Here is a 27,406-nt window from a genome sequence, read left to right on the forward strand (position 1 = left end):
CCATGTCACAGCTTCAATGCTATCCTCTCCCTCTCATTCCTCCCATGCCATCCTGATCCCAAGCCATTTCATTCATTTCATGCCATCCTCTCATCACCCCTCCAAGCCAAACCCATCCCATGGATTTATATCAGTATATTTGATGTAGTGTAAATGGAGGAATATGAATGAAGACTACTTGCAAATTCAATTTTGGTATTTATTAATTAAGGACACTTTCTATTTCAAAATTTTATTATATGAGGAAATGCTGAAGATCAAGGAGAAATTGATTGGAGTTTAAGTGGCCAGGCAACTAGCATGAAAATACCAATCTTTTCAAACATGTGCCTTTTGACTGTTTCTTAATTTTTACTTCAGTAATTATAAAGGTGCAAGTCTATTTAAAAAATGTTTATTTGTAGGGTGCATTTCTCTTTTAACATAATCAAAAAAAGTGACTGGTTGAAGTTTATGAATATTTCCAAAGGCAGGGAAGTGCTGTGGTTTGGGGAAAAGTTCCAGAGAACAAGGATGCATCAAAGTTTAACACAACCAATGTTGGTATTTAGTAAAGTCTGAGCAGTGGTGACCATTTACTGATTTCTTTGGATTGATCACCACAATGAAAAGCTTGGACTCAGGGTACAATTCTCCCATCTGGGACTAAGTCCCATGATGGGGGCAGGGATGGGGAGTATCTGCCATTGCAGAGGCCAACAGAAAGCAGAAAGGACGGGAGGAGGATATTTTGGGTGAGAAGGGGGTGGCATGGGGGATGGGATCAGAAAGATGGGTGGCAGTGGCATTGGAGAAATGGGAAAGAATAAAAGAAAAAAATGCATTTTCTTCAGGGTTACTTTTCAGTTTGTCAGTCAGATGTTTCCAATTTCTACAGTTAAGACATTAATTCCTAAAACGAAAAGTTGTATTGTAAAACATATAAATTTTGAATGAGATATTCACAACAAAGTATTAGGTTGAACACTTAAATCTTCATTATTTTATGTAATGTTTAATTTCTCATATATTTATATTCCATCCAGGCCAAAATCAAGATGATGAAGAAAAGCAATCATTTCTGAAGAAAAAGTCACCTGACTCTGGAACAGCATTGTGTGCTGGGCCAGGTACACCAGAAACTGAAACTAGTAAGCCATTAACCATTTGTACCATCCATTATCTTTCATTTATCCACCTGAATCCCTATTTATCTGTTATTCAGGTAAAACTTAAGTTTACATTTGAAGTTTCAATTCTCCAGGTTCAATGACATAAGGGCACTCAAATTTAATACACAGGGCCACACAAATTCGGAGCAGGAGTAGGTCACTCGGCCCTTTGAACCTGCTCCAGCGTTTGATAAAATCATGGCTGATCTGATTGTAACCTCAACTCCACATTCCTGCCTGCCCCTGTTAACCTTTCACCCCTTGCTTATCAGGAATCTATTTAACTCGGCCTTACAAATATTCAAAGACTGTTTCCACCATCTTTTCAGGAAGGGACTTCCAAAGACCCATGATTCTTTCAGAGAAAACATTTCTCCTCAGTTCTGTCTTAAATGGGCCACACTTTATTTTTAAACAGTGAGCCAGACCAATCAGACTAAAGTTATCGAGGTGTTGCTGCTGCGAAACATATTTAATGTCAGTGTCATGTTGGGAGAAATAGCAACCCACAGGTTTCCATCTCAGTGATTTGGAATCTCACCACTGACGATTATAAGAATGTAATCAGATGGCTCTTATTTTGTGTCTTCTGATACACTGGGTATGAGTTCTAATTTTTAGTTTTTATAATCATGTCAGGATTTTACCAGTTCTCTGATTTGGAACAAATCTTATGTTTCTGCTCCATAAATGACGATCAACAAAACTATCAAATTCCGATGAAAAACTTCAAAAAAGGTCATGGCAGAAATCTCTTGTTTAGAAATCCCAGATAGCTGTGGCACGGCCTCTTGATAAATTTGATTATTGAAGTGGTTATATGTCTGTTTAAGAAGTGCCACAACGCCTGGATTTTTCTGGCATACCGTGGATCCCAAGATCAGCACCAAATGTGTGAGCCCAAGTTGGTGGGAGGCAGGGCAGCAGAGACTATTTTACTAGCCTCAGTTCCTGATCTGCTGGCTCAACTCACAGCTACTATTACAAGTGACCAGTACTGAGGCTGCAAGAGGAAAGAAAAGGCAACTTCATGTTGAACTGCCCTCACAGTAGTGGTGATTTGATTTGATTTGATTTATTATTGTCACATGTATTAGTATACAGTGAAAAGTATTGTTTGTTGCGTGCTATACAGACAAAGCACCCCGTACATAGAGAAGGAAAGAAGAGGGTGGAGAATGTAGTGTTACAGTCATAGCTAGAGTGTAGAGAAAGATCAACTTAATATGAGTTAGGTCCATTCAAAAGTGTGATGGCAGCAAGGAAGCAGCTGTTCCTGAGTCGGTTGGTATGTGACCTCAGACTTCTGTATCGTTTTCCCGATGGACGAAGATGGAAGAGAGTAGGTCCGGCGTCCCTAGGGTCCTTGATTATGCTGCTTGCTTTTCTGAGGCAGCGGGAAGTATACACAGCGTCAAATGATGGGAGACTGGTTTGCGTGATGGACTGGGCTTTGTTCAAGACCTTTTGTAGTTTCTTGTGGTCTCGGATAGAGCAGGAGCCATACCAAGTTGTGATACAACCGGGAACTTTTATTTCTATGTCAGGACCAGGAGAGCAGGCCCTGTGATTGGAAGGAATATGGCAGCCTCAGGGTGGCAAAGTGGCCATTGCCAATGATGGGCTACTCAGTGGGCCATGGAGTGGTTCAACTGGAAGGCCTCCCTCAAAGCTGCTGGGAGACTGCCTCAATTTCCCTGTACCATTCCCAGGTCAGAGATACTTTCTTCCCTTCTCTTTCGTTTGCCCTATAATTTCCTCATTTTCTCTCAGTTCTTCCACCCAGCCTTTCAGTTCATGCTCAGCGTTACACATAGAACATAGAACAGTACAGCACAGAACAGGCCCTTCGGCCCACGATGTTGTGCCGAGCTTTATCTGAAGCCAAGATCAAGCTATCCCACTCCCTATCATCCTGGTGTGCTCCATGTGCCTATCCAATAACCGCTTAAATGTTCCTAAAGTGTCTGACTGCACTATCACTGCAGGCAGTCCTTTCCACACCTCAACCACTCTCTGCGGAAAGAACCTACCTCTGATATCCTTCCTATATCTCCCACCATGAAACCTATAGTTATGCCCCCTTGTAATAGCTCCATCCACCCGAGGAAATAGTCTTTGAACGTTCACTCTATCTATCCCCTTCATCATTTTATAAACCTCTATTAAGTCTCCCCTCAGCCTCCTCCGCTCCAGAGAGAACAGCCCTAGCTCCCTCAACCTTTCCTCATAAGACCTACCCTCCAAACCAGGCAGCATCCTGGTAAATCTCCTCTGCACTCTTTCCAGCACTTCCACATCCTTCTTATAGTGAGGTGACCAGAACTGCACACAATATTCCAAATGTGGTCTCACCAAGGTCCTGTACAGTTGTAGCATAACCGCACGGCTCTTAAACTCCAACCCCCTGTTAATAAAAGCAAACACACTATAGGCCTTCTTCACAGCTCTATCCACTTCAGTGGCAACCTTTAGAGATCTGTGGATATGGACCCCAAATCTCTCTGTTCCTCCACAGTCTTCAGAACCATACCTTTGACCCTGTAATCCACATTTAAATTAGTCCTACCAAAATGAATCGCCTCACATTTATCAGGGTTAAACTCCATTTGCCATTTTTCAGCCCAGCTTTGCATCCTATCTATGTCTCTTTGCAGCCTACAACAGCCCTGCACCTCATCCACTACTCCACCAATCTTGGTGTCATCAGCAAATTCACTGATACACCCTTCAGCCCCCTCCTCTAAGTCATTAATAAAAATCACAAAGAGCAGAGGACCAAGCACTGATCCCTGCGGCACTCCGCTAGCAACCTGCCTCCAGTCCAAAAATTTTCCATCCACCACACCCACTTTCGAGCATTATCTACTCAGGGTTCATGCTCAGCAGTCTATCCAAGTTCATGCTATCATTGTCTACACAAATTAATGCTAACACCTTCTATCTATTTATCTTTTTCACTTTTCCTCACTCAGTTCATATCTCTCCTCAAGCCCAAACTCTCCTCTCTCTTCAACCTGGTTCAATTTAAGTTTCTTCTTTACTTGGCTCCTTCCTGTTACCTGAAGCTGCTGCAGACAGTTAATGAAACACGCTCAATGTTAATGTGCTATTAATGAAAACAAAGCTAATGTGAGAATTCATCCTCTTGACAGGCAGCAGAGTTCTATCCCTGTGTACATTAGCAATATCAGGTCGCAAACATGGCCAAGACAGAGGGCCCAGATACAAGCTGCTTTTCAAACTTGTGCCCAACTGCAAAACTCTTTGTGCACGGAATGTGTTGTGTCACTGAGGAAATCAAGTGTCAGGGAAAATGGACATGAGGAATGTTATGGTTCAGGTCAAGTGTTTTATGGAGCCCATCTGGATCTTAAGTTTTGCATCTTTAATTTGGCTTGGATATTCAAATGATCCACATTTTATCAAACAAAGTTTATTAAGAATATAGTTAACATGTATAATAAGAAAATTAGCAATAACTCTTATCAATTATAAACAAGAAACAATACAATCACTATATTGTATAACCCTATAACTATAATGTATAAACTCAGAACAGTTTGAAGTCAGAACAGCTTCCCAAAACACCAGGGACTCTGTAGGCAAGACACCAACAGTTCCCCGTTCAGAAAGACGAGATCTTGCTTTCAACCAAACCGCAGAATTTCCAAAACCAGGGAGAGAAAGACTTCTTTTCAGCTTGATGTCCCTTCTAAAACAAAAACTCAAACTAAACAACAGCTCAAACTGAAAGGAAAGAACTCCTGTCACCTGACCTGCTAACCAAGTTTTTTCCTAACAATGCAGAGTCATAAACATCCCAGAAAAAATAAACAAACCCCTGTTTAAGCAGCAATAAAAGGCCTCTCGTAGACAGCCTGACAACAATGGGAAAAACAAACTGAAAAAGTTTGCTTACAGCTGCAGAATTCATCCTTAAATAAACACACTTCTTAAAGGTACAGTAACGTCACAGGAATGTCATGTCAGCCATGATTTATTGAATGGTGGAGCAATCTTGAGAGGCCAAATGGCCTTCTCCTGTTCCCATTTCTTATGGTCCCATGGTCAGCATTTATACTGTTTTCCACCTGTCTATGACGCAATATCCTAAACATTTCTCACAAATGCATTGGCTGGGATCTTCCAGCCCTTCATTGGTGGATCCACTGTGGAGGATACAGAACGCCAGTCAAAAGACCATTGGCTTTCAATACGATTGGAAGATCCCAGTGACATGGCAATAACAAAGCAATGGGCTTAAGGAAAAACTATTGGTTCTGGATTAACTCAGAAATACAGAAGATGTAATCTTTGAAGACTACAAATTTCACATTACTGTATTTTATATTTTTATAACAAAGTTTTGGAATTTCATCAATGCTCTTTCAGTCTACTTGATAAGGGAAAATTAATGTTCAGCATGAGAAACAATTCAGCATTCATCCAAAAGCGTTTATTGTAGTCTCAGTCTCAGAAATAAGAACATCTCTCCTTTGATACAGGTGTGTTGGGGGCGATTTTTCCCAAAAGAATTCTAAGTGTCGAATTTGCATAAAAACTGGAGTAAATCATACTGTTTTTTTCAATGGGAGTTTAAAAAAGAATCTCCCACACTCTGCACTGCAGAGTGCACTAGCGCGATTCATTTCAAAAACCAGTGGGCGGGGAGTATTCCCGCTGGAGAGGCCGGCAGCATAACGCTGAATGGGTCACTGTGCATGCGCCAATTTGTCAGTGCTGCAACCCTGCAATGCCAGCCATGCGACATCCCCCCCACCACTGGTAGCCTTAATGTCCCGCCTCCCCCATCACCCACGTCCCCGGCAGTCCCAAAAGCCCACACCCCACGAATGCTGCCCCCTCCTCCCCCCCCCTCCCCGACTCCCCCTTGTGCATGAATTAGCGCAAAAGGCTAGAAATTAGATACAACAAGTAATCTGGAAAGCTAATAGAATGTTATTGCTTATTGCACGTGGGTAGGTGGGAATTTGGAGTTGTGTTTAGTCAGATCATTCATAAACTTACCGAATGTTAGAGCATGCTTAAAGGGCTGAGTGGTCCACAATGAAGAAAAAAATGTGTGCAAACTTATCATTTATTCACTCATGAGCTGAGGCAACCTGTGGCAACATTGACACATCATACATTTATTGGCATCTTAAATTGCTTTGAGGTGGTGAGAATGATCCTTCAAAAGCACTGCAGTCTGTGTAGTGAAGGTACATTCACACTTTCCTACTTATCTCTGCATCATCAGAAAACTTAATGACAAATTTATATGAATTATAAAACGTTGAGGCAACAACATTGGGGGCGGGGAATGGGGGGTGGGGGGGCATTGCTCGAGGTCTTCATCCCAGTGATGGGAAGTCAACGGGCAAATATTTCCAAGTCAGCATTGTGTAAATCTTGGAGCAGCAGTTCCTGTGATGATGTTCCCATGCACCTGCTGTCCTAGTTCTTCTAAATGGCCATTGTTGCACATTTAACAGCAATTGAGAATGAATTAAAAATAGTCCAATTGTTCATTATTGTTTCCATCAATTCAGTTTGTAATTTGTATCTAAACAAGAATTTTTAGGACAGAATTGATCAAATAAGTTTCTGTCACATGAATGCCTTTTGTTTTATAGTTGCGTTAACAATCGGTGATATGAAGAAACCGGACAAAATTATAGCTGGTGAGAAAACCAATCTGAGTTGGGACGTTTCTGTGTTCAGTCCAAGGGAGGTGACAAATTTTGTCACATCTGTGAAGAGGAAAGGGGAGCAGGAAGCAAAGAAGTTATTTCACTGGGAAATCCCACTGGACAAATTCAAAGGACCATTTGCAGTAACTCTCCCTCTCAACAATGTATCAGATTTATGTGAGAAAGATGATTCCTTCAGTGCTGAGATACCAGAATTACAACGCGAATCTGATGGTTCTTTCTGCATTCCGTGTTCCATTACATTGTGTCCTGATGTATCTAAGGATGATGGTGCTGAGTTAATCTTTGAAATTAAACAGGAAGGTACTGAGGAACCTTGGACTAAAAGCACAGTACTGAAGGTCACTGCAGGTAATTTCGGTACTTTGTACATCATACAAACTCTTGCAAACATGATTGTGAAATCTTAAGCGGGAGATCATGACACCAACATAAAAACAGTTTTTGATGTTAACCCTTTCAATATGATGATGAAAATTAATAAGTCCTGCATAGATTTGATGATTGGAACCATAGTCTAATGATTTGGTCAGAAGTTACTTGCTGTTTTCAATCAGGGTTCATTGGCCTTTGGCAGCTTTACATTCAAGCTCTGTGGGATAATGTGCAGGATCTCAAATATGTCCAGTGTGGTATGCACAGTAACTATTACTGACCCCAGGCACCCCAGATCTCTTCCACCTTCTTTTGTTGGCGAAAAGATACTAATCTCTGAGATCACGTACCAACCAACTCAAGAACAGCTTCTTTCCTGCTGCCATCAGACTTTTGAATGGACCTACCATATATTAAGTTGATCTCTCTCTAAACCCTATGATTGTAACACTATTGGTGGGATTTTCTGCTCTTGCTCGCCCTGAAACCGGAAAATCCCACCCAAAGTCAATGAACGTTTCCATGGTCCACCCCTCACCCACTCCGATTCCCAAGGTGGGCAGGATGGTAAAATTCTCCCATATATTCTGCACCCTCTCCTTTCCTTAGAATCATAGAATCATACAGAGCAGGAGAGGCCCTTCGTCCCTTCGAGTCCGCACCGACACATTAGAAACACCTGAACTCCCTCCTAATGCCATCTGCCAGCACTTGGCCCATAGCCCTGAATGTTATGATGTGCCAAATGCTCATCCAGATACTTTTTAAAGGATGTGAGGCAACCCGCCTCTACCACTCTCCCAGGCAGCGCATTCCAGACCATCACCATCTTCTGGGTAAAAGTTTTTCTTTACAACCCCCCTAAACCTATGCCCCCTGGCGACTGACCCTTTAACTAAGGGAAACAGCTGCTTCTTATCCGATCTGTTCATGTCTCTCATAATCTTGTATACCTCAGTCAGGTCACCCCTCAGTCTTCTCTGCTCCAATGAAAACAACCCAAGCCAACCCAACCTCTCTTCATAACCTAAAATGCTCCATCCCAGGCAGCATCCTGGTGAATCACCTCTGCCCCACTTCCAGTGCAATCACATCCTTCCAATAATGTGGTGACCAGAACTGCATGCAGTATTCTAGCTGTGGCTAAAGTTTTATACAGCTCCAACATCACTTCCTTGGTTTTGTAATCTATGCATCGATTGATAAAGGCAAGTGTCCCATATGCCTTTTTCATTACCCTATCAACATGCCCTTCCGCCTTCAGAGATCTGTGGACAAACACACCAAGTCCCTTTGTCCCACAGAACTTCCTACCATTCACTGAGTACTTCTTTGTCAAGTTACTCCTTCCTAAGTGTATCACCTCACACTTTTCAGAGTTAAATTTCATCTGCCACTTATCTGCCCATTTGACCATTCTGTCTATATATTCTTGTAGCCCAAGACACTCCGCCTCACTGTTAACCACCCGTCCAATCTTTGTGTCATCTGCAAATTTACTAATCTTACCACCGCCTCCCGCCCCCCGACATAGTCATCAATGTAATTTATATAAATGACGAATAATGGGGGCCTAACACAGTTCCCTGTGGTACGTCACTGGACACTGCCTTCCAGTCACTAAAGTAGCCTTCTGTCATCATCTTCTGTCTCCTTCAACAGAGCCAATTTTGAATCCACTCATGTGGGACCTTGTCAAGGGCTTTGCTGAAATCCATACTAACTACGTCGACTGCACTACCCTCGTCTATACACCTGGTGACCTCCTCACAAAACTCAATCAAATTTGTTTGGCATTACCTCCATCTGACGAAGCCGTGCTGACTATCCCTAATCAAGCTTCACCTCTCCAAGTGGAGATAGATGCTCTCCTTCAGAAATTTCTCTCATGGTTTCCCTACCACTGACATGGTCCTTCACTATGTATGGTATGCTTTGTCTGTATAGCACGCAAGAAACAATACTTTTCACTGTATGCTAATACATGTGACAATAATAAATCAAATCAGAATCAAATCCGTGACTGTGAATTTGGAACCTGTCTTGAAGAAGCATTATTTGACTAAATGAAACAAAATATAACTGATTGATGGTGTGGAATGTAGGAGAGTGTTCCAGTCAGCAAAATACTCACTTTGTCATCGGTAAACAGATTTATTTCAGGTTGTCACCCTTAACACGCTAATGGGAGCAAGAGATGATGGAAGCAATAAATGTAATGGAATGCCTTATGTTCTATTGAAAGAGGGGGAAACAATTGAGCTTCAAATATTCTTAGAAATATTAGCTACATCATTCAGTTATCTTGTCTGCCAGTCAGAAGGAAATATGTTGATGTTCTGCTCCATGATTTTGAGTAATTGTCTTGACTGACACCTCATATATATTTGATGCAACAATGCAATAACACAGTCATCCTCATATTTGTACAAGAAAAAGTTATTTTTTTCAAATATTTGATTTAATTTTGATTTGATTTATTATTGTGACATATATTAACATACAGTGAAAAGTATTATTTCTTGCACGCTATGCAAACAAAGCATACCGTTCATGGAGAAGGAAACGGGAGAGTGCAGAATGTAATGTTACAGTCACAGCTAGGGTGTAGAGAAAGATCAACTTAGTGCAAGGTAGGTTCATTCAAAAGTCTGACCACAGCAGGGAAGAAGCTGTTCTTGAGTCGGTTGGTATGTGACCTCAGACTTGAAATCAAATTTGATTCCATTTTTCAAATTATGTAGCCCTTATGTATTTCAGCCTTTATGTATCCTGAAATTAGTTACATCGTTCAAAATCTTCCAGTCAGAAGGAAGTGTGCCGATGTTTCAGTTCAAGACATTGAACAAAAACCTTAACTGAAACCATGTGCATATTTGATGGAATGAGTTTTGTTAAATACAGAAATTGATTGCAGTTTCTGATTCAAGCGTTGTATCCTGACATTGAAGTAGGTTACTTTTACAACAAATACGATCCAGTAAATAAAATTGCTCATACAATTTGCACACAATTTTATCACAAAACTGAGCATTTTTGCCAAATCTCTTCTAAATTCATGTTATCCAAAAAAACATCAGAGTACCTTCTGCTCCATTATATTACCAGTTTACACTATCATATGTTTTGTTTCATCTCACTTCAACAGGCACCTCTTCAAATTGCTCAAGCAATACTCCAAGTGAAATGGGAGTTCAACAGGACGGGAATGAAGGAACAGGGAAACCGGACACTGCAGGTGGGTTGATGATCTGGTCCACGATTTTCAGCAAATCTCTTGACTGAAACCTAGTACAGATTTGATGGAATGATGCAGTCACAAAGTCATCCTCACATTTATATTTAACTAAAGTTCCTTTTGTTAAATAAAGAAATTGATTGAATTTCCTGATTCGAATACCACTGATGTATCCTGACATTGAATTATGTTACTTTTTCGATGAATAAAATCGAGGGAAGAAGATTGCTTGTAAATGCTTTGGCAAATTGTATAACGAAACTGAACAATCCTGGCAATTCTAATTGAAACTAATTGTCTGAGAGATATTCACAGCAGAAAGAAAAAACAACTAATAGTCCATTCTGTCTGTGAGAAAAAGTGTTGCATAAAAATTGGGATGCTTAATGAAGTACTTATCTGAGAAATAGGGATATTTATCCACAGATGAAAAGCATTGAGCTCAGCTTAATTCACATTTATTATTTTCTTATTCCCAAAACAATCATCACTGTACTTTCTGCTCATTTGTGCTAATGGTTTACACTCTCATGTCATCTCGTGTTCAACTGGAATTGACAGATGCCTCGTCAAATGGACCAAACAATACTCTGAGTGAAACGGGCAAACAAAAGTTTGAGAATGAAGGAACAACGAATCCAGACAATGCAGGTGGGTTGATGTTCCTGTCCAGGATTTTTTGCAAATATCTTGACTGAAACCTGGTGTATATTTGATGGAAATGTACAACTCACAGTCATCATCACATTTGTATAAGATAATGCTGTGTTTCTTAAGTATAGAAATTGATTGAATTTTCTGATTCAAATGCCACTGATGTATCCTGACATTGATGTATCTTACTTTTACAACGAATAAGACCAAGGAAAAAAATTGCTCGGAAACTTCACGGCAAATTGAATAACAACACTGAGCAATTCTGCCAATATTATTTCAAACTGAGGTATCTACGGGGGCAGTAAGAAAAAATGACTGACAGTTCATACTCAGTGTATGAGAAGATATTGCATAAAAGTTGCCCCTTGGTATCCAGAGATGTGTAGGTTCTGTAGATCAACCATGGTAAATATGCGGGGTTACAGGAATAAGTTTTAGGGTGGAGGGGAGGGCCTGGGTAAGATGATCTTTCGGAGAGTCAGTACAGACTTAATGGGCCGAATGGCCTCCTTCTACACTTTGGGGATTCTGTAGTTATCAATGGGGAATTAGGGTCTTGATGAAGCAGTCTTCAGAGAAATGTGTAGCGCATGTGTAGTGGTCCCGATCTGTCAGACTCCCCGTTTTCTGGCCAGCCCAGGACCCCTGCAGTGCTGACCTCCAGCGCCCTCCCCACGGCCCGATCACGGCCCCCACAACAATTCCCAGGCCAACTCTGATTCCCCACTGTCCCAAAGCACCCGGATGCACAGCCCACCAGCCCCCCCAGCAGTGGCGATCCCACCACTCCCCCTCCACCCAACAGACCCACCTCCGCCCGCTGATACCCCTCCAGAGGCAGGCTCCCCCCCGCCCCGCCCTCTGGCAGAGCACCACCCCCCAGCCCGCCCCAATTGCTGCCCTCCCTCCATCCCAGACTGATCCTTTCTGCAGAGTGGCAGCGGGAACCCCACCCCCACCGATTGCCTCTCAGCCCACCCACAGTAGGCCACGCCTCTTGGCACTGCCCAATGCCCGGTGGGCAGTGCCAAGGTGCCCCATGGCCATGGACTTTGTCCCTTGGGCAGTGCCAAGGGGCACCGGCTGGCACTGCCAAGGTGCCCATGCCTAGGGGCACTAATCCCCGCCGCCACTCCTTCATTTCGGCAGGGTCTCCGGCTAGTTCCCCGAACATAGGGAGCTAGTGTAAACCCCGCCAGAATAAAGTACTCCTGGCGGGGTGGGAGATTCAATTGGGACCTGAAAGTTCCCAATAATGAACTGCTAAACATATTTAAAATACATTTAAGACAGATTCAAATTACTTACCCGCCTTCCTGCCGGTTTCCAATGTGGTCTGACCGGTAACTGTTCGCCGGCTCTGGGAGATGCGCAATGCGTTCCCAGCGCATGCGCAAATCCCAGTACAAGGCCGGCGACACGCATCTCCCACTGCGACCAGCCAGAAAGGTTGCGGGTCACGATGGGAGAATCACCACCGGGAGTTCCACAGAATCAGAATGAAGCAAATGCTTTGACTGAAACCAGAATATGTTTGATGAAATGCTGCAACACACAGGCCAGAATTTTACCTGCACGCCCGTCCCAATTCTGGAGGCGGGCAATGCTTGGAGAACGGCATTCTCCATTGGCCTCGACCGGGATCATATGAAACTCGGGTGGACGTGCTGGTAAAATTCTGCCCACACTCATCAACATATTTGTATCAGATAAAGCAGCTTTTGTTATATGTAGAAATTGATTGAATTTCCTGATTCGAGTACCACTGAGGTATCCTGATATTGAAGTATGTTACTTCTCGATGAATGAAATTGAGGGGAAACAATTGCCTGTAAATGCGTGTGTAAAACGAAACTGAACAGTCCTGCCAATCCTAATTGAAACTAATTGTCTGAGAGATATTCACAGCAGAAAGATAAAACAACTAATAGTCCATTCTGTCTGTGAGTAAATGTGTTGCATAGAAATTGGGATGCTTAATGAAGTACTTATCTGAGAAATAGGGATATTTATCCATGGATTAAAAGCATTGAGCTCAGCTTAATTCACATTTATTATTTTCTTATTCCCAAAACAATCATCACTGTAATTTCTGCTCATTTGTGCTAATGGTTTACACACTCATATAATCTCGTGTTCAACTAGAATTGACAGATGCCTCGTCAAACGGTCCAAACGACACTCCGAGTGAAATGGGTGAACAAAAGTTTGGGAATGAAGGAACAACAAATCCGGATACTACAGGTGGGTTGATGTTCCCGTCTCGGATTTTTTGCCAATGTCTTGACTGAAACCTAGTACATATTTGATGGAAATGTACAACTCACAGTCATCATCACATTTGTATAAGATAATGCTGCATTTCTTAAGTATAGAAATTGATTGAATTTTCTGATTTGAATGCCACTGATGTATCCTGACATTGAAGTATCTTACTTTTACAACGAATAAGACGAAGGAAAAAGATTGCTCGAAACTTCTCGGCAAATTGTATAACAACACTGAGCAATTCTGCCAATACTAATTCAAACTAATTGCATGAGATTTATACGGGAGCAGTAAGAAAAAATGACTGACAATTCATACTCAGTGTAAGAGAAAATATTGCATAAAAGTTGCCTCTTAGTGTTCAGAGATGTGTAGGTTAGATAGATTAACCATGGTAAATATACTGGGGTTACAGGAATAATGTCTACGATGGAGTGGAGGGCCTGGGTTTCGGAGAGTCAGTGCAGACTTAATGGGCCGAATGGCCTCCTTCTACACTATACTTATCTATGGAGAATTAGGGTCCTGATGAAGCACCCTTCAGAGAAATAGGAATGTCTATCGGTGGATAAAAAACATTGAGCTGAGCTAAATTCACGTCTATTGTTTGCAAATTGGCCAAAACAATTTTCTCTGTCCTCCCTGCTCCATTATAGAATGAGTTCACACTGCCCTGTAATTTTGTGTTCATTTAGAAACAACAAATGCCTCTTCAGGCAGTCCAAGCAGTTCTCAGTTTGAAACAGCAGTTCCACAGAATCAAAAGGAAGTAACAATAAATCCGGATGCTGAAGGTGGGTTTATGTTCCCGTCCAGGAATTTGAGCAAATGTTTTGACTGAAACCAGTACATATTTGATGAAATGCTGCAACACACAATCATCAACATATTTGTATCAGATAAAGCAGCTTTTGTTAAGTATAGAAATTGATTGAATTTTCTGATTCGAACATCAGGCAGTACTCCAATTGAAATGGGGGCCGCGATTCTCCCAAAAATGCTGAATTGGTGGGAAAACTGTTCTAAATCCCGACTGTTTCGTCAGTTCAGTTTCTCACCCGAATCTCTGCACTCTGTGCACTGCCGAGGTCCCAGTTGTGATTATCATTAAAAAACTGGGGGGGCCTATTCACGCTGGAGTCTGACAGTTCTGGAACTCTGCGCATGTGTAGTGGTCCCGATCTGTCAGACTCCCCATTTGCTGGCCAGCCCGATCGTTGGCCAGCCCGGGACCCCTGCAGGGCTGACCTCCAGCGCCCCCCCCACGGCCCGATCATGGCCCCCACAACAATTCCCAGGCCAACTCTGATCCCCCACTGTCCCAAAGCACCCGGATGCACAGCCCACCAGCCCCCCCCAGCAGTGGCGATCCCACCACTCCCCCTCCACCCAGCAGACCCACCCCCGCCCGCTGATACCCCTCCAGAGGCAGGCTCCCCCCCCCGCCCCGCCCTCTGGCAGAGCACCACCCCCCAGCCCGCCCCAATCGCTGCCCTCCCTCCATCCCAGACTGATCCTTTCTGCAGAGTGGCAGCGGGAACCCCACCCCCACCGATTGCCTCTCAGCCCACCCACAGTAGGCCACGCCTCTTGGCACTGCCCAGTGCCCGGTGGGCAGTGCCAAGGTGCCCCATGGCCATGGACTTTGTCCCTTGGGCAGTGCCAAGGGGCACCGGCTGGCACTGCCAAGGTGCCCATGCCCGGGGCACTAATCCCCGCCGCCACTCCTTCATTTCGGCGGGGTCTCCGGCTAGTTCCCCGAACATAGAGAGCTAGTGTAAACCCCGCCAGAATAAAGTACTCCTGGCGGGGTGGGAGATTCAATTGGGCCCTGAAAAATCCCGATAATGAACTGCTAAACATATTTAAAATACGTTTAAAACAGATTCAAATTACTTACCCGCCTTCCAGCTGGTTTCCAACGTGGTCTGACCGGTAACTGTTCGCCGGCTCTGGGAGATGCGCAATGCGTTCCCGGCGCATGCGCAAATCCCGGTACAAGGCCGGAGACACGCATCTCCCACTGCGACCAGCCAGAAAGGTTGCGGGTCACGATGGGAGAATCACCACCGGGAGTTCCACAGAATCAGAATAAAGCAAATGCTTTGACTAAAACCAGAATATGTTTGACGAAATGCTGCAACACACAGGCCAGAATTTTACCTGCACGCCCGCCCCGATTCTGGAGGCGGGCAATGCTTGGAGAACGGCATTCTCCATTGGCCTCGGCCGGGATCATATGAAACTCGGGTGGACGTGCTGGTAAAATGCTGCCCACACTCATCAACATATTTGTATCAGATAAAGCAGCTTTTGTTATATGTAGAAATTGATTGAATTTCCTGATTCGAGTACCACTGAGGTATCCTGATATTGAAGTATGTTACTTCTCGATGAATGAAATTGAGGGGAAACAATCGCCTGTAAATGCGTGTGCATAACGAAACTGAACATTCCTGCCAATCCTAATTGAAACTAATTGTCTGAGAGATATTCACAGCAGAAAGATAAAACAACTAATAGTCCATTCTGTCTGTGAGTAAATGTGTTGCATAGAAATTGGGATGCTTAATGAAGTACTTATCTGAGAAATAGGGATATTTATCCATGGATTAAAAGCATTGAGCTCAGCTTAATTCACATTTATTATTTTCTTATTCCCAAAACAATCATCACTGTAATTTCTGCTCATTTGTGCTAATGGTTTACACTCTCATATAATCTCGTGTTCAACTAGAATTGACAGATGCCTCGTCAAACGGTCCAAACGACACTCCGAGTGAAATGGGTGAACAAAAGTTTGGGAATGAAGGAACAACAAATCCGGATACTACAGGTGGGTTGATGTTCCCGTCGAGTATTTTTTGCCAATGTCTTGACTGAAACCTAGTACATATTTGATGGAAAGGTACAACACACAGTCATCATCACATTTGTATAAGATAATGCTGCATTTCCAAAGTATAGAAATTGATTGAATTTTCTGATTTGAATGCCACTGATGTATCCTGACATTGATGTATCTTACTTTTACAACGAATAAGACGAAGGAAAAAAATTGCTCGAACCTTCTCGGCAAATTGTATAACAACACTGAGCAATTCTGCCAATACGAATTCAAACTAATTGTATGAGATTTATACGGGAGCAGTAAGAAAAAATGACAGACAATTCATACTCCGTTTAAGAGAAAATATTGCATAAAAGTTGCCTCTTCGTGTCCAGAGATGTGTAGGTTAGGTAGATTAACCATGGTAAATATGCTGGGGTTACAGGAATAATTGAAATGGGGGCTGCGATTCTCCCAAAAATGCTGAATTGGCAGGAAAACTGTTCTAAATCTCGACTGTTTTGTCAATTCAGCTTGTCACCCGAATCTCCGCACTCTGTGCACTGCAGAGGTCCTGTCGTAATTATCATTAAAAACCCAGACAGGGCCTATTCGCGTGGGAGTTTGACAGTTCTGGAACTCTGCGCATGTGCAGTGGTCCCAATCTGTCAGTCTCCCTGCTTGCTGGTCCACTCGATCCAGGCCAGCCCGGGACCCATGCAGTGCTGCTCCTCTCGACCCCCCACAATAATTCCCAGGCCAACCCTGACATCTTCCCCCCCCCACCTCACCCCCATGACCCGCAGCACCCCGATGCACAGTCCACCCACCCCCCAGCAGTGATGATCCCATCACCCCCTCACCCCAGCAGAACCCCCCTGCTGATTCCCCCGGGGTCAGACATCCCCAGAGGCAGGGCTCCCCCCCCCCCTGCAGTCCACACCCTCCAGCTCGCCCCACTTGCTGCGCTCCCTCCATCCTGGAATAATCCTGTCTGCAGAGCGACAGCGGGACCCCCCACCCCCACCGATTGCCCCAGGCCCTGCTCACAGTAGGCCACGCCCCCTTGACACTGCCCAATACCCAGTGGGCAGTGCAAAGGAACCCCTTGGGCATGGGCACTTTGCCCCTTGGGCAATGCCAGGGGGCACTGGCTGGCACTGCCAGGGTCCCCATGCTCAGGGGGCATCACCACCCACTGCCTGACTCCCTGGGATGCCCTGATTGCACCCCCTTTGTTCCGGCGGAGTCTCCCGCTAGTTCCCCGAACGTGGGGAGCTCGTGTAAACCCCGCCGGAATAAAGTACTCCTAGCGGGATGGGAGATTCAATTGGGACCTGAAAATTCCCGATAATGAACTGCTAAACATATTTAAAATACATTTCAAACAGATTCAAATTACATACCTGTCTTCCTGCCGGTTTCCAGTGTGGTCTGACCGGTGACTGTTTGCCGGCTTTGGGAGATGTGCATGTGTTCCCGGTGCATGCGCAAATCCCGGTACAAGGCCGGCGATGCGCATCTCCCATTGCGACCAGCCAGAAAAGTTGCGGGTCGTGATGGGAGAATCGTGGCCAGGAGTTCCACAGAATCAGAATGAAGCAAATGCTTTGACTGAAACCAGAACATGTTTGATGAAATGCTGCAACACACAGGCCAGAATTTTACCTGCTCGCCCGTCCCAATTCTGGAGGCCTTTCAGTTCATGCTCAGCGCTACCCACCCATTTTCTAGCATTATCTACTCAGGGTTCATGCTCAGCAGTCTATCCAAGTTCATGCTCTCATTGTCTACATATATTAGTGCTAACACCTTCTATCTACTTATCTTTTTCACTTTTCCTCACTTAGTTCATATCTCTCCTCAAGCCCAAACTCTCCTCTCTCTTTCACCGAGTTCAGTTTAAGTTTCTTCTTTACTTGGCTCCTTCCTGTTACCTGAAACTGCTGCAGACTGTGAATGAAACAAGCTGAATGTTAATGAAAACAAAGTTCATGTGAAAGTTCATCCTCTTGGCAGGCAGCAGAGTTCTATCCCTGTGCACAGCAGCAGTAAGAAGTCTCACAACACCAGGTTAAAGTCCAACAGGTTTATTTGGTAGCAAATACCATAAGCTTTCGGAGCAATGCTCCTTCGTCAGATGGAGTGGTCTCTGTCCATCTGACGAAGGAGCATTGCTCCGAAAGCTTATGGTATTTGCTACCAAATACACCTGTTGGACTTTAACCTGGTGTTGTGAGACTTCTTACTGTGCTTACCCCAGTCCAACGCCGGCATCTCCACATCACAGCAGCAGCATCAGGTGGCAAACTTGGCCAAGGCAGAAGGCCCAAATAAAAGCTGCTTTTCAAACTTGTGCCCAACTGCAAAACACTTTGTGCATGGAATGTGTTGTGTCAGTAAGGAAATCAAGGGTCAGGGGAGAAGGGCAGCAGAATGGACATGAGGAATGTTATGGTTCAGGTCAGAAACTCCAAAGTGTTATGGAACCCACCTGGATCATACGTTTTGCATCTTGAATTTGGCTAGGATAAGCGTGATATGTTTTAAATGACCCACTCGGGAGCATTTATCAAACAAAGTATATTTAAGAATATAGTTGACATGTATAGTAAGAAAATTAGCAAGAACTCTTATCAATTATAAACAAGAAACAAAACAACCACTATAATGTATCATCTTAACAAATATATCTAATTTATTAGAATCAAACAAATCCCAGAGACAAAAAACCCTTTTCACAGGTTTAACACAGCAAAGACTAATGCTCATGTAATACTGGACTTGAGATCTTTGGATGAAGTCTCTCGTTCTTTGGATAGATTCAGAACAGTTTGAAGTCAGAACATCTTCCCAAAACACCAGGGACTCTAGGCAAGCCACCAACAGCTGATTCCCCCCTTCAGAAAGGCAAGATTTTCCTTCAGCTAACCAGCAAAATTTCCAAAACCAGGGAAAGGGAGACTTCTTTTCAGCTTGATGTCCCTTCTAAAACTCAAACTAAGCAGCAGCTCAAACTGAAAGGAAAGAACTCCTGTCACCTGACCTGCTAACCAAGTTTTTTCTTAACAATGCAGAGTCATAAACATCCCAGTAAAAATAAACAAACCCCTGTTTAAGCAGCAATAAAATGACTCGTGCAGACAGCCTGAGAACAATGGGAAAAGCAAACTGAAAAAATTTGCTTACAACTGCAGAGTACATGATTTAAAAAAACACTTCTTAAAGGTACTCTAACATGAGGCGAATGTCAGGACAGCCATGATCTATTGAATGGTGGGGCATTTTGCCACTTGGGCAGTGTCAGGGAATCCAGGTTGGGACTGCCAAGATGCCAATGCCAAGGGGGTACCCCCTTGGCGCCCAATCCTCTGGGGGGCCTTGATTGCCCCCTCTTCACTTCAGCTGGATCAGGCTGCTAACTCCAGATTGATGGGAGCTATAGTGGTCCCTGATGGAGTGAAATATTCCTGGGCCTGGAGATTTCAATCCCGGGCCTGCGAATTGCATTCAAATTACATTAAAATTCGGGCTGCATAAATTATTCAGCTCCACGCCTATTTCCATCACGGAGCTGATGGCGTCAGAAATCCAGCACTGGGAGACGTACTCAAGGCTGGATGCCCAGTGCGGATTGCACTATTCAGCCGCCGCTTGAATCTCCTGGCTCGCTGCGCTGAGAATCACACCTGTTATATTTTAAAATTGGCCAATTGCATTATCATTCCTGTTTCTGCACCTTTACACAATGTACACAATGCCCTTTAGATTGTTTATATTTATTTTGTGCATTAATGAAGGATCACAGGCTCCCTGCACAAAAGACAAAAGCAGTACTGAAAAAAGAAAGTAAGGTGCCATTCCCTGTGTAACTGCATCATCACATGACATCACCTACTAACCACACCATCAGCTTCTTGTTGCACAACACACCACACGTCCGTCACTCACCCAATAGCACTCCCGGACACTGAGGACATATATCGGACATCAAGATACTCCTCAATCTTCCACTCACACACCTATCAATGAAGCTACTAATCTGTTACCCATTTCTTGTGATCTCCAGAGACCTCCAGCTATTCACCTGTGGCAGGCACATCACCCAAGCATGTCATTGCACAATCACTGCTGTTCTTCACCCATTATTGCAAGGCAAGGGCACAGAGCTGGGAGGCATAAGGATATCTGCACCTCCTGAGCTGTGCGGAGGTGATGGTTCTCTGCATCATGCAGTATTGCAGCATCAGGAGGCCTAGCTGCTGATGAACTGTCTCTTGTGTTTGGAACAGGTCAAGAATTGAATGAAATGCAGGGAGTTAATGGCAATCAGGGGAAATCTCTTCACTGTTTGGAGTAATACCTGGGGCAAAGGAGATGGTTATGGTGGATGGAGATCAATCATCTCCGCTCCAGAACTTCACTGCAGGAGTTCCTCAGGGTAGTGTCCTAGGCCCAACTATCTTCAGCTACTTCATCAATGACCTTCTTCCATCACAAGGTCAGAAATGAGGATGATCATAACTGATTGCACCGTTCGTGACTCCACAGATTCTGAAGCAGCTCATGTCCAAATGCAGCAAGGCATGGACAATATTCAAGCATGGGCTGATAAGTAACATTTGTGCCACGTAAGTGCCAGGAAATGACTATCTCCAACAAGAGACGATCTAACCATCAGTCCTTGACATTTAATGGTGTACCATAGCTGAATCCCCCACTATCGAGAGCTTGGGGATTACCGTTGACCAGAAACTGAACTGGACTAGCCACATACTGAGGCTACCAGAACAGGTCAAAGGCTAGAAATCCTGTGGTGAGTAACTCACCTCCTGACTTCCCCAAAATCTCCATCTACAAGGCAAAAGTTAAGAGTATACTGAAGTACTGTGCACTTGCTTGGATGAGTACAGCTCCAACAATACTGAAGAAGCTCGACATCATCCAGAACAAAGCAGCTCATTTGACTGACATCCATTCTACAAACATTCACGTCCTCCACCACTGACTTGCAGTGACAGCCTTGTGTATGTTGTGCCTGCCGCACAGTCTGTTTTAACCCTTATACGATGGACATAGAATTGCGAGTAGACTTCTTGTTAGTACAATAATATTTATTTAAAACACACGATCAATAATCACCAACACAACCAACAATAAGTTATCTTACAGAAAATACTAAAGTTCAAGTCCAATACGAGACCTTGACTTAACTTTGCGTGACTGGCAGGTACCCAAGCAGATATTGGCCTTTATCTGTGTGCTGGTCTCTGTAGTCCTCTGCATAGTCTGGTCCTTTGGTCTGGTCTGGTCTGGTACTCTGGCTCTGGTCTTCCTTCCTTTTCGGGTGTGGTGGCACTCCTCGTGCTGATCATTGCTGGTGACGGTCACCATTGTCACTCGTTCGTGGGGTCAGAGAGAGAGACAGAGCTTCTGTTGTGCCGCAGCTTTTATCCATCCTTGGTTTCATGTCCTTTTTAGGTGGTCTCCTGATTCTTGTCAATCAATCAATCGATCGAGGCTTGATCACCCTGATCGATAAGAGTCCAATCAGATGCTGCCATACTGATCTGTGGGTGTGTACCCAACGGCCATGCCTGTAGGTGCTGGAGGCACATCGGTCACATACTTCCCTCCCAAATAAGGGGTTAAGGCTCCCCTTTGTCTGGTAAACAAGTATGTTTGACCAGAAAGTTTCCATTGTCTTTGGGATGGCCTATTTCCTGTGTATTCAGTCGTCTGAGTTGCAGCCTGTTTATCTCTGTCTTTTAAGCTGCAGTCTGCTGTTTCAATTATCCCAGCATGCTCTGTAAATCACCATTTTATGTGGCCCGTTTGGCCACATGTACCATCTGCAAGACTCCTGAGACAGCACTTTCCAAACCCATAGCCAGCACCATCTAGAATGACAAGGGTAATAGACACATAAGAATCAATGCTGGGGCACCAACTTTTTATAATTGATGTAAATGATTTGCATGAAGAGATCAAAAGTATTGTTGCTAACTTTGCTGATGATGTAGATATAAGTTGGAAAGTAAATTGGGAGGAGAATATAAGAAGGCTACAAAAGGATGCAGATATGTTAGATGTGTCGGCAACGATCTGGTAAATGGAGGAGATTATGGGAAAATGTGTAATTGTCCATTTTGGAAGGAATTGTAACAAGGAAGCACATTATTCAAATGTTAAGAGATTGCAAAGCTCTGGGATGCAGAGGGATCAGGGTGTCCTGGTGCATGAATTAGTGCAAAAGGTTAGAAATTAGGTACAACAAGTAATCAGGAAAGCAAATAGAACTTTATTGCTTATTGCAAGTGGGTAGGTGTGAATTTGGAGTTGAACTTAAAATCAGATCAGTCATGGACTTACTGAATGTTGGAGCAGGCTTGAAGGGCTGAGTGGCCCTCAATGAAGAAAAAAATAAGGTGTGCAAACTTGTCATTTATTCACTCATGGGCTGTGGCAACATTGACTCATCATTCATTTATTGGCATCTGAAAGCTTAATGACAATTTTTAATGAATTATAAAAAGTTGAGGCACCAGTGACAGTGGGAAGTGGAGGGTAGGGGTGCGGGGGGCTCTAGGTTTTCATCCCAGTGATGGGAAGTCAACAGGCAAATATTTCCAAGTCAGCATTGTGTAAACCTTGGAGCAGCAGTAATGATGTTCCCATGCACCTGCTGTCCTAGTTCTTCTCAATGGTCATCGTTGCACATTTAACAGCAATTGAGAATGAATTAAAAAGTCTAATTGTTCATTATTCTTTCCATCAATTCAGTTTGTAATTTGTATCTAAACAAGAATGCTTAGAAGAGAATTGGAACAAATACGTTTCTGTCACATGAATGCCTTTTGTTTTATAGTTGCGTTAATAATTGGTGATATGAAGAAACCAGACAAAATTATCGCTGGTGAGAAAACCAATCTGAGTTGGAAAGTTTCTGTGTTCAGTCCAAGGGAGGTGAAGAATTTTGTCACATCTGTGAAGAGGAAAGGGGAGCAGGAAGCAAAGAAGTTATTTCACTGGAAAATCCCACTGGACAAATTCACAGGACCATTTGGAGTAACTCTCCCTCTCAACAATGTATTACATTTATGTGAGAAGGATGATTCCTTCAGTGCTGAGACACCAGAATTACAACGCGAATCTGATGGTTCTTTCTGCATTCTGTGTTCCATTACATTGTGTCCTGATGTATCTAAGGATGATGGTGCTGAGTTAATCTTTGAAGTTCAACAGGAAGGTACTGAGGAACCTTGGACTAAAAGCACAGTACTGAAGGTCACTGCAGGTAATTTCAGTATTTTGTACATCATGCAAACTCTTGCAAGCATGATTATGAAATTCTTGAGTGGGAGATCATGACACCAACATAAAAGCAGTTTTTAATGTTATCCCCTTCAATATGATGATGAAAATTAGCAAGTCCTGCATAGTTTAGGTGATTGGAACCACAATTTAATGATTTGGTCAGACGTTACTCGCTGTTTTCAATCAGGGGTCATTGGCCTTTGGCTGCTTTACATTCAAACTCTGTGGGATAATGTGGAGGGCCTCAGATATGTCCACTGAGGTATGCACAATAATTATTACTGACCCCAGGCACCCCAGGCCTCTTCCACCTTCTTTTGTTGGCGAAAAGATACTAATCTCTGAGATCACGTACCAACCAACTCAAGAACAGCTTCTTCCCTGCTGCCATCAGACTTTTGAAAGGACCTACCATATATTAAGTTGATCTCTCTCTGAACCCTAGCTATGATTGTAACACCATGGGTGGGATTTTCAGGTCTCGCTCGCCCTGAACCCAGAAAATCCCTTTCTATGGTCCGCCCCTCACCTGCTCTGATTCCCGTGGTGGGCGGGACAGTAAAATTCACCCATATATTCTGCACCTTCTCCTTTCCATAGAATCATACAGAGCAGAAGAGGCCCTTCGGCCCATCCAATCCGCACCAACACATTAGAAACTCCTGAACTCCCACCTAATGCCATCTGCCTGCACTTGGCCCATAGCCTTGAATGTTATGATGTGCCATATGCTCATCCAGATACTTTTTAAAGGATGTGAGGCAACCTGCCTCTACCACCGTCCCAGGCAGCGCATTCCAGACCATCACCACGTTCTGAGTAAAAGTTTTTCTTCACATTCCCCCCTAATCCTACTCACCTTGATGCCCCTCACCTTGAACTTATATCCCCTTGTGACTGACCCTTCAACTAAGGGGAACAGCTGCTCCTTATGCACTCTATCCATGTCTCCCATGGTCTTGTACACCCCAATCAGGTCGCTCCTTAGTCTTCTCTGCTGCAACCAAAACAACCCAAGTCTATCCAACTTCTCTTCATAGCTTAAAAGTTCCATCATGCAGCATCCTTGTATATCTCCTCCGCACCCCCTCCATTGCAATCACATCCTTCCTATAATGTGGCGACCAGAACTGCACGCAGTACTCTAGCTGTGGCCTCACCAAAGTTCTATACAACTCCAAGATGATTTCCCTGCTTTTGTAATCTATATCTCAATTGATAAAGGCAAGTGTCCCATATGCCTTTTTCACCACCTACTAACATGCCCTTTCGTCTTCAGAGATCTGTGGACAAACATGCCATGGTCCCTTTGTTCCACAGAACTTCCTAATGTCTTACCATTCATTGAGTACTTCTTTGTCAAGTTACTCCTTCCAACGTATATCACCTCACACTTTTTAGGGTAAAATTCCATCTTGCCACTTATCTGCACATTTGACCATTCTGCCTATATCAAGCTTTGCCTCTGCAAGTGGATATACATGCTCTCCTTGAGACATTTCTCCAATAGTTTCCCTACCATTGACATGGTCCTTCTCCAGGAATGGTATGCTTTGTCTGTATAGCACGCAAGAAACAATACTTTTCACTGTATACTAATACACGTGACAACAATAAATCAAATCAAAATCAAATCAGTGATTGTGAATTTGGAAGCTGCCCTCGAAGAAGCATTATTTGACTAAATGAAACAAAATATAACTGATTGAAGGTGTGGAATGTAGGAGAGTGTTCCAGTCAGCAAAATACTCACTTTGACATCGGTGAACAGGTTTATTTCAGGTTGTCACCCTTAACGCGCTAATGGGATCAAGAGATGATGGAAGCAATAAATGTAATAAAATACCTTAAGTTCTGTTGAAAGAGGGGGAAACAATTGAGCTTCAAGTATTCTTAGAAATATTAGCTACATCATTCAGTTATCTTGTCTGCCAGTCAGAAGGAAATGTGAGGTTCTGCTCCACGATTTTGAGTAATTGTCTTGACTGACACCTAGTATATATTTGATGCAATAATGAATGCAGTCACACAGTCATCCTCATATTTGTCCAAGATAAAGCTCCTTTTTTAAAATATCAAATTTGATTCAATTTTTCAAATAGAATGTCCTTATGTATCCTGAAATTGAAATATCTTACTTTTACAATGATTATGTCACAGGAAAATATTTTGCTCATGAATTCTGGGACAAATTGTATGAGAAGGTTGTGCAATGTTGGCAATAATAATTGAAACTAATTGCTTGAGGTATATTCAGGGCAGGAGGAGAAACCAAATAGAACAAAATATAATTTATTGATTCAGTGGAATATAGGAGACTGTTCCAGTTAGCAAAAGCCTCATTCTGTCTGATGTTTACACATTTCTTTCAAGATTGTCATCCTGAACAAAATAATGGTTGTAATGGACAGAATAAACGTGATGGGATGCATTTTGTTCCATTGAAATAGGGGGAAAGAATTCTATCTCATCGAGGCTTTGATCTGCACATTGTGGCTTCAAGTATTCTGAGAAATATTGGCTACATCATTCAAAATCTCCCAGTCAGAAGGAAATGTGTTGATGTTCCAGTCCAAGACATTGAGAAAAACCCTTGACTGAAACCATATTTGATGGAATGGTAGTTTTGTTAAATACAGAAATTGATAGAATTTTCTTATTCAAATGCCACTGATGTATCCTCTCATTGAAGTGGGTTACTTTTACAACAAATAAGATCCAAGAAATAAAATTGTTCATAAAGTTGTGGACAAATTGTATCGCAAAACTGAATAATTTTGCCAAAGCTAATTTGAACTAATTGTCTGAGGTATACTCCCAGCAGTAAAAAAAAATGACTGACAGTTAATACTCTGAGAAGAAAACATAGCATCAGGCTTCGGGTTCTTAATGCTGCACTTATCTGAGAAAGATGAATATCTGTCCATGGATAAGAAAATATTGAGCTCATCTAATTTCATGTACATTGTTTGCACGTTATACAAAAAAAATCAGTGTACCTTCTGCTCCATTATGCTATGAGTTTACAGTATCATATGTTTTGTTTCATCCCGATTTAACAGACACCTCTCCAAACATTCCCAACAATATTCCGAGTGAAATGGAAGTTCAACAGGACGCGAATCAAGGAACAGGGAATCCGGACACTGCAGGTGGGTTGATGATCAGGTCCACGACTTGCAGCAAATATCTTGACTGAAACCTGGTACATATTTGATAGGATGATGCAGTCACACAGTCATCCTCATATTTATATTTAACTAAAGTTCCTTTTGTTAAATATAGAAATTGATTGAATTTTCTGATGCGAACACCACTGAGGTATCCTGACATTGAAATACCTTTTCCGATTAATGAAATCAAGGGGAAAAAATCGCCTGTAAACACGTTGGCAAATTGTATAAGAAAACTGAACAATTCTGCCAATCCTAATTGAAATTAATTGTCTGAGGTATATTCAGTCAAATTGACGGCCGCTCCAGACCCCCAGTGAAGATTTATGTAGCATTTCCCAGTCAGCTGTCCACACCTGTGTCAAGGGGGTCACATATACCCGGGCTGGCCAGTGTATCAAATTTGGCCTGGACCAGGCCCAGCAGGAAGCCCGGGCTGCAGGATTCACAGCCATTGCAGCGATACCTAATGTGCAGGGGGCTATAAACTGCACCCACATTGCACTCAATGCCTCGTTTCAGAATCCACAAAGTTCCATCAATAGAAAGGGGTTCCACTCCCTAAATGTCCAATTGGTTTGTGACCACAAGATGAACATCATGCGCGTCTGCACCAGACACCCCGGCAGTATGCATGACAGTTTTATTCTAAGGTGATCAGACATTCCGGAGGCCTTTGA

General features: G+C 43.2%; 1 protein-coding gene across 1 annotated transcript in view; it reads left to right on the forward strand.

The window, feature by feature from the left end:
* LOC144499271 (uncharacterized) overlaps positions 1-26,849 on the forward strand; it is a 41,325-nt gene extending 14,476 nt beyond the window's left edge. The window contains exons 5-12 of the mRNA XM_078221386.1: positions 1,026-1,130; positions 6,791-7,219; positions 10,392-10,481; positions 11,043-11,132; positions 14,102-14,200; positions 23,105-23,533; positions 26,616-26,705; positions 26,839-26,849. Of these exons, the coding sequence (XP_078077512.1) occupies positions 1,026-1,130; positions 6,791-7,219; positions 10,392-10,481; positions 11,043-11,132; positions 14,102-14,200; positions 23,105-23,533; positions 26,616-26,705; positions 26,839-26,849 (1,343 nt within the window). The remainder of the gene's footprint in view (positions 1-1,025; positions 1,131-6,790; positions 7,220-10,391; positions 10,482-11,042; positions 11,133-14,101; positions 14,201-23,104; positions 23,534-26,615; positions 26,706-26,838) is intronic.
* The last annotated feature ends 557 nt before the right edge of the window (positions 26,850-27,406 follow it).

This window comes from Mustelus asterias, chromosome 9, assembly GCF_964213995.1.
Source record: "Mustelus asterias chromosome 9, sMusAst1.hap1.1, whole genome shotgun sequence".
Taxonomy (NCBI): domain Eukaryota; kingdom Metazoa; phylum Chordata; class Chondrichthyes; order Carcharhiniformes; family Triakidae; genus Mustelus; species Mustelus asterias.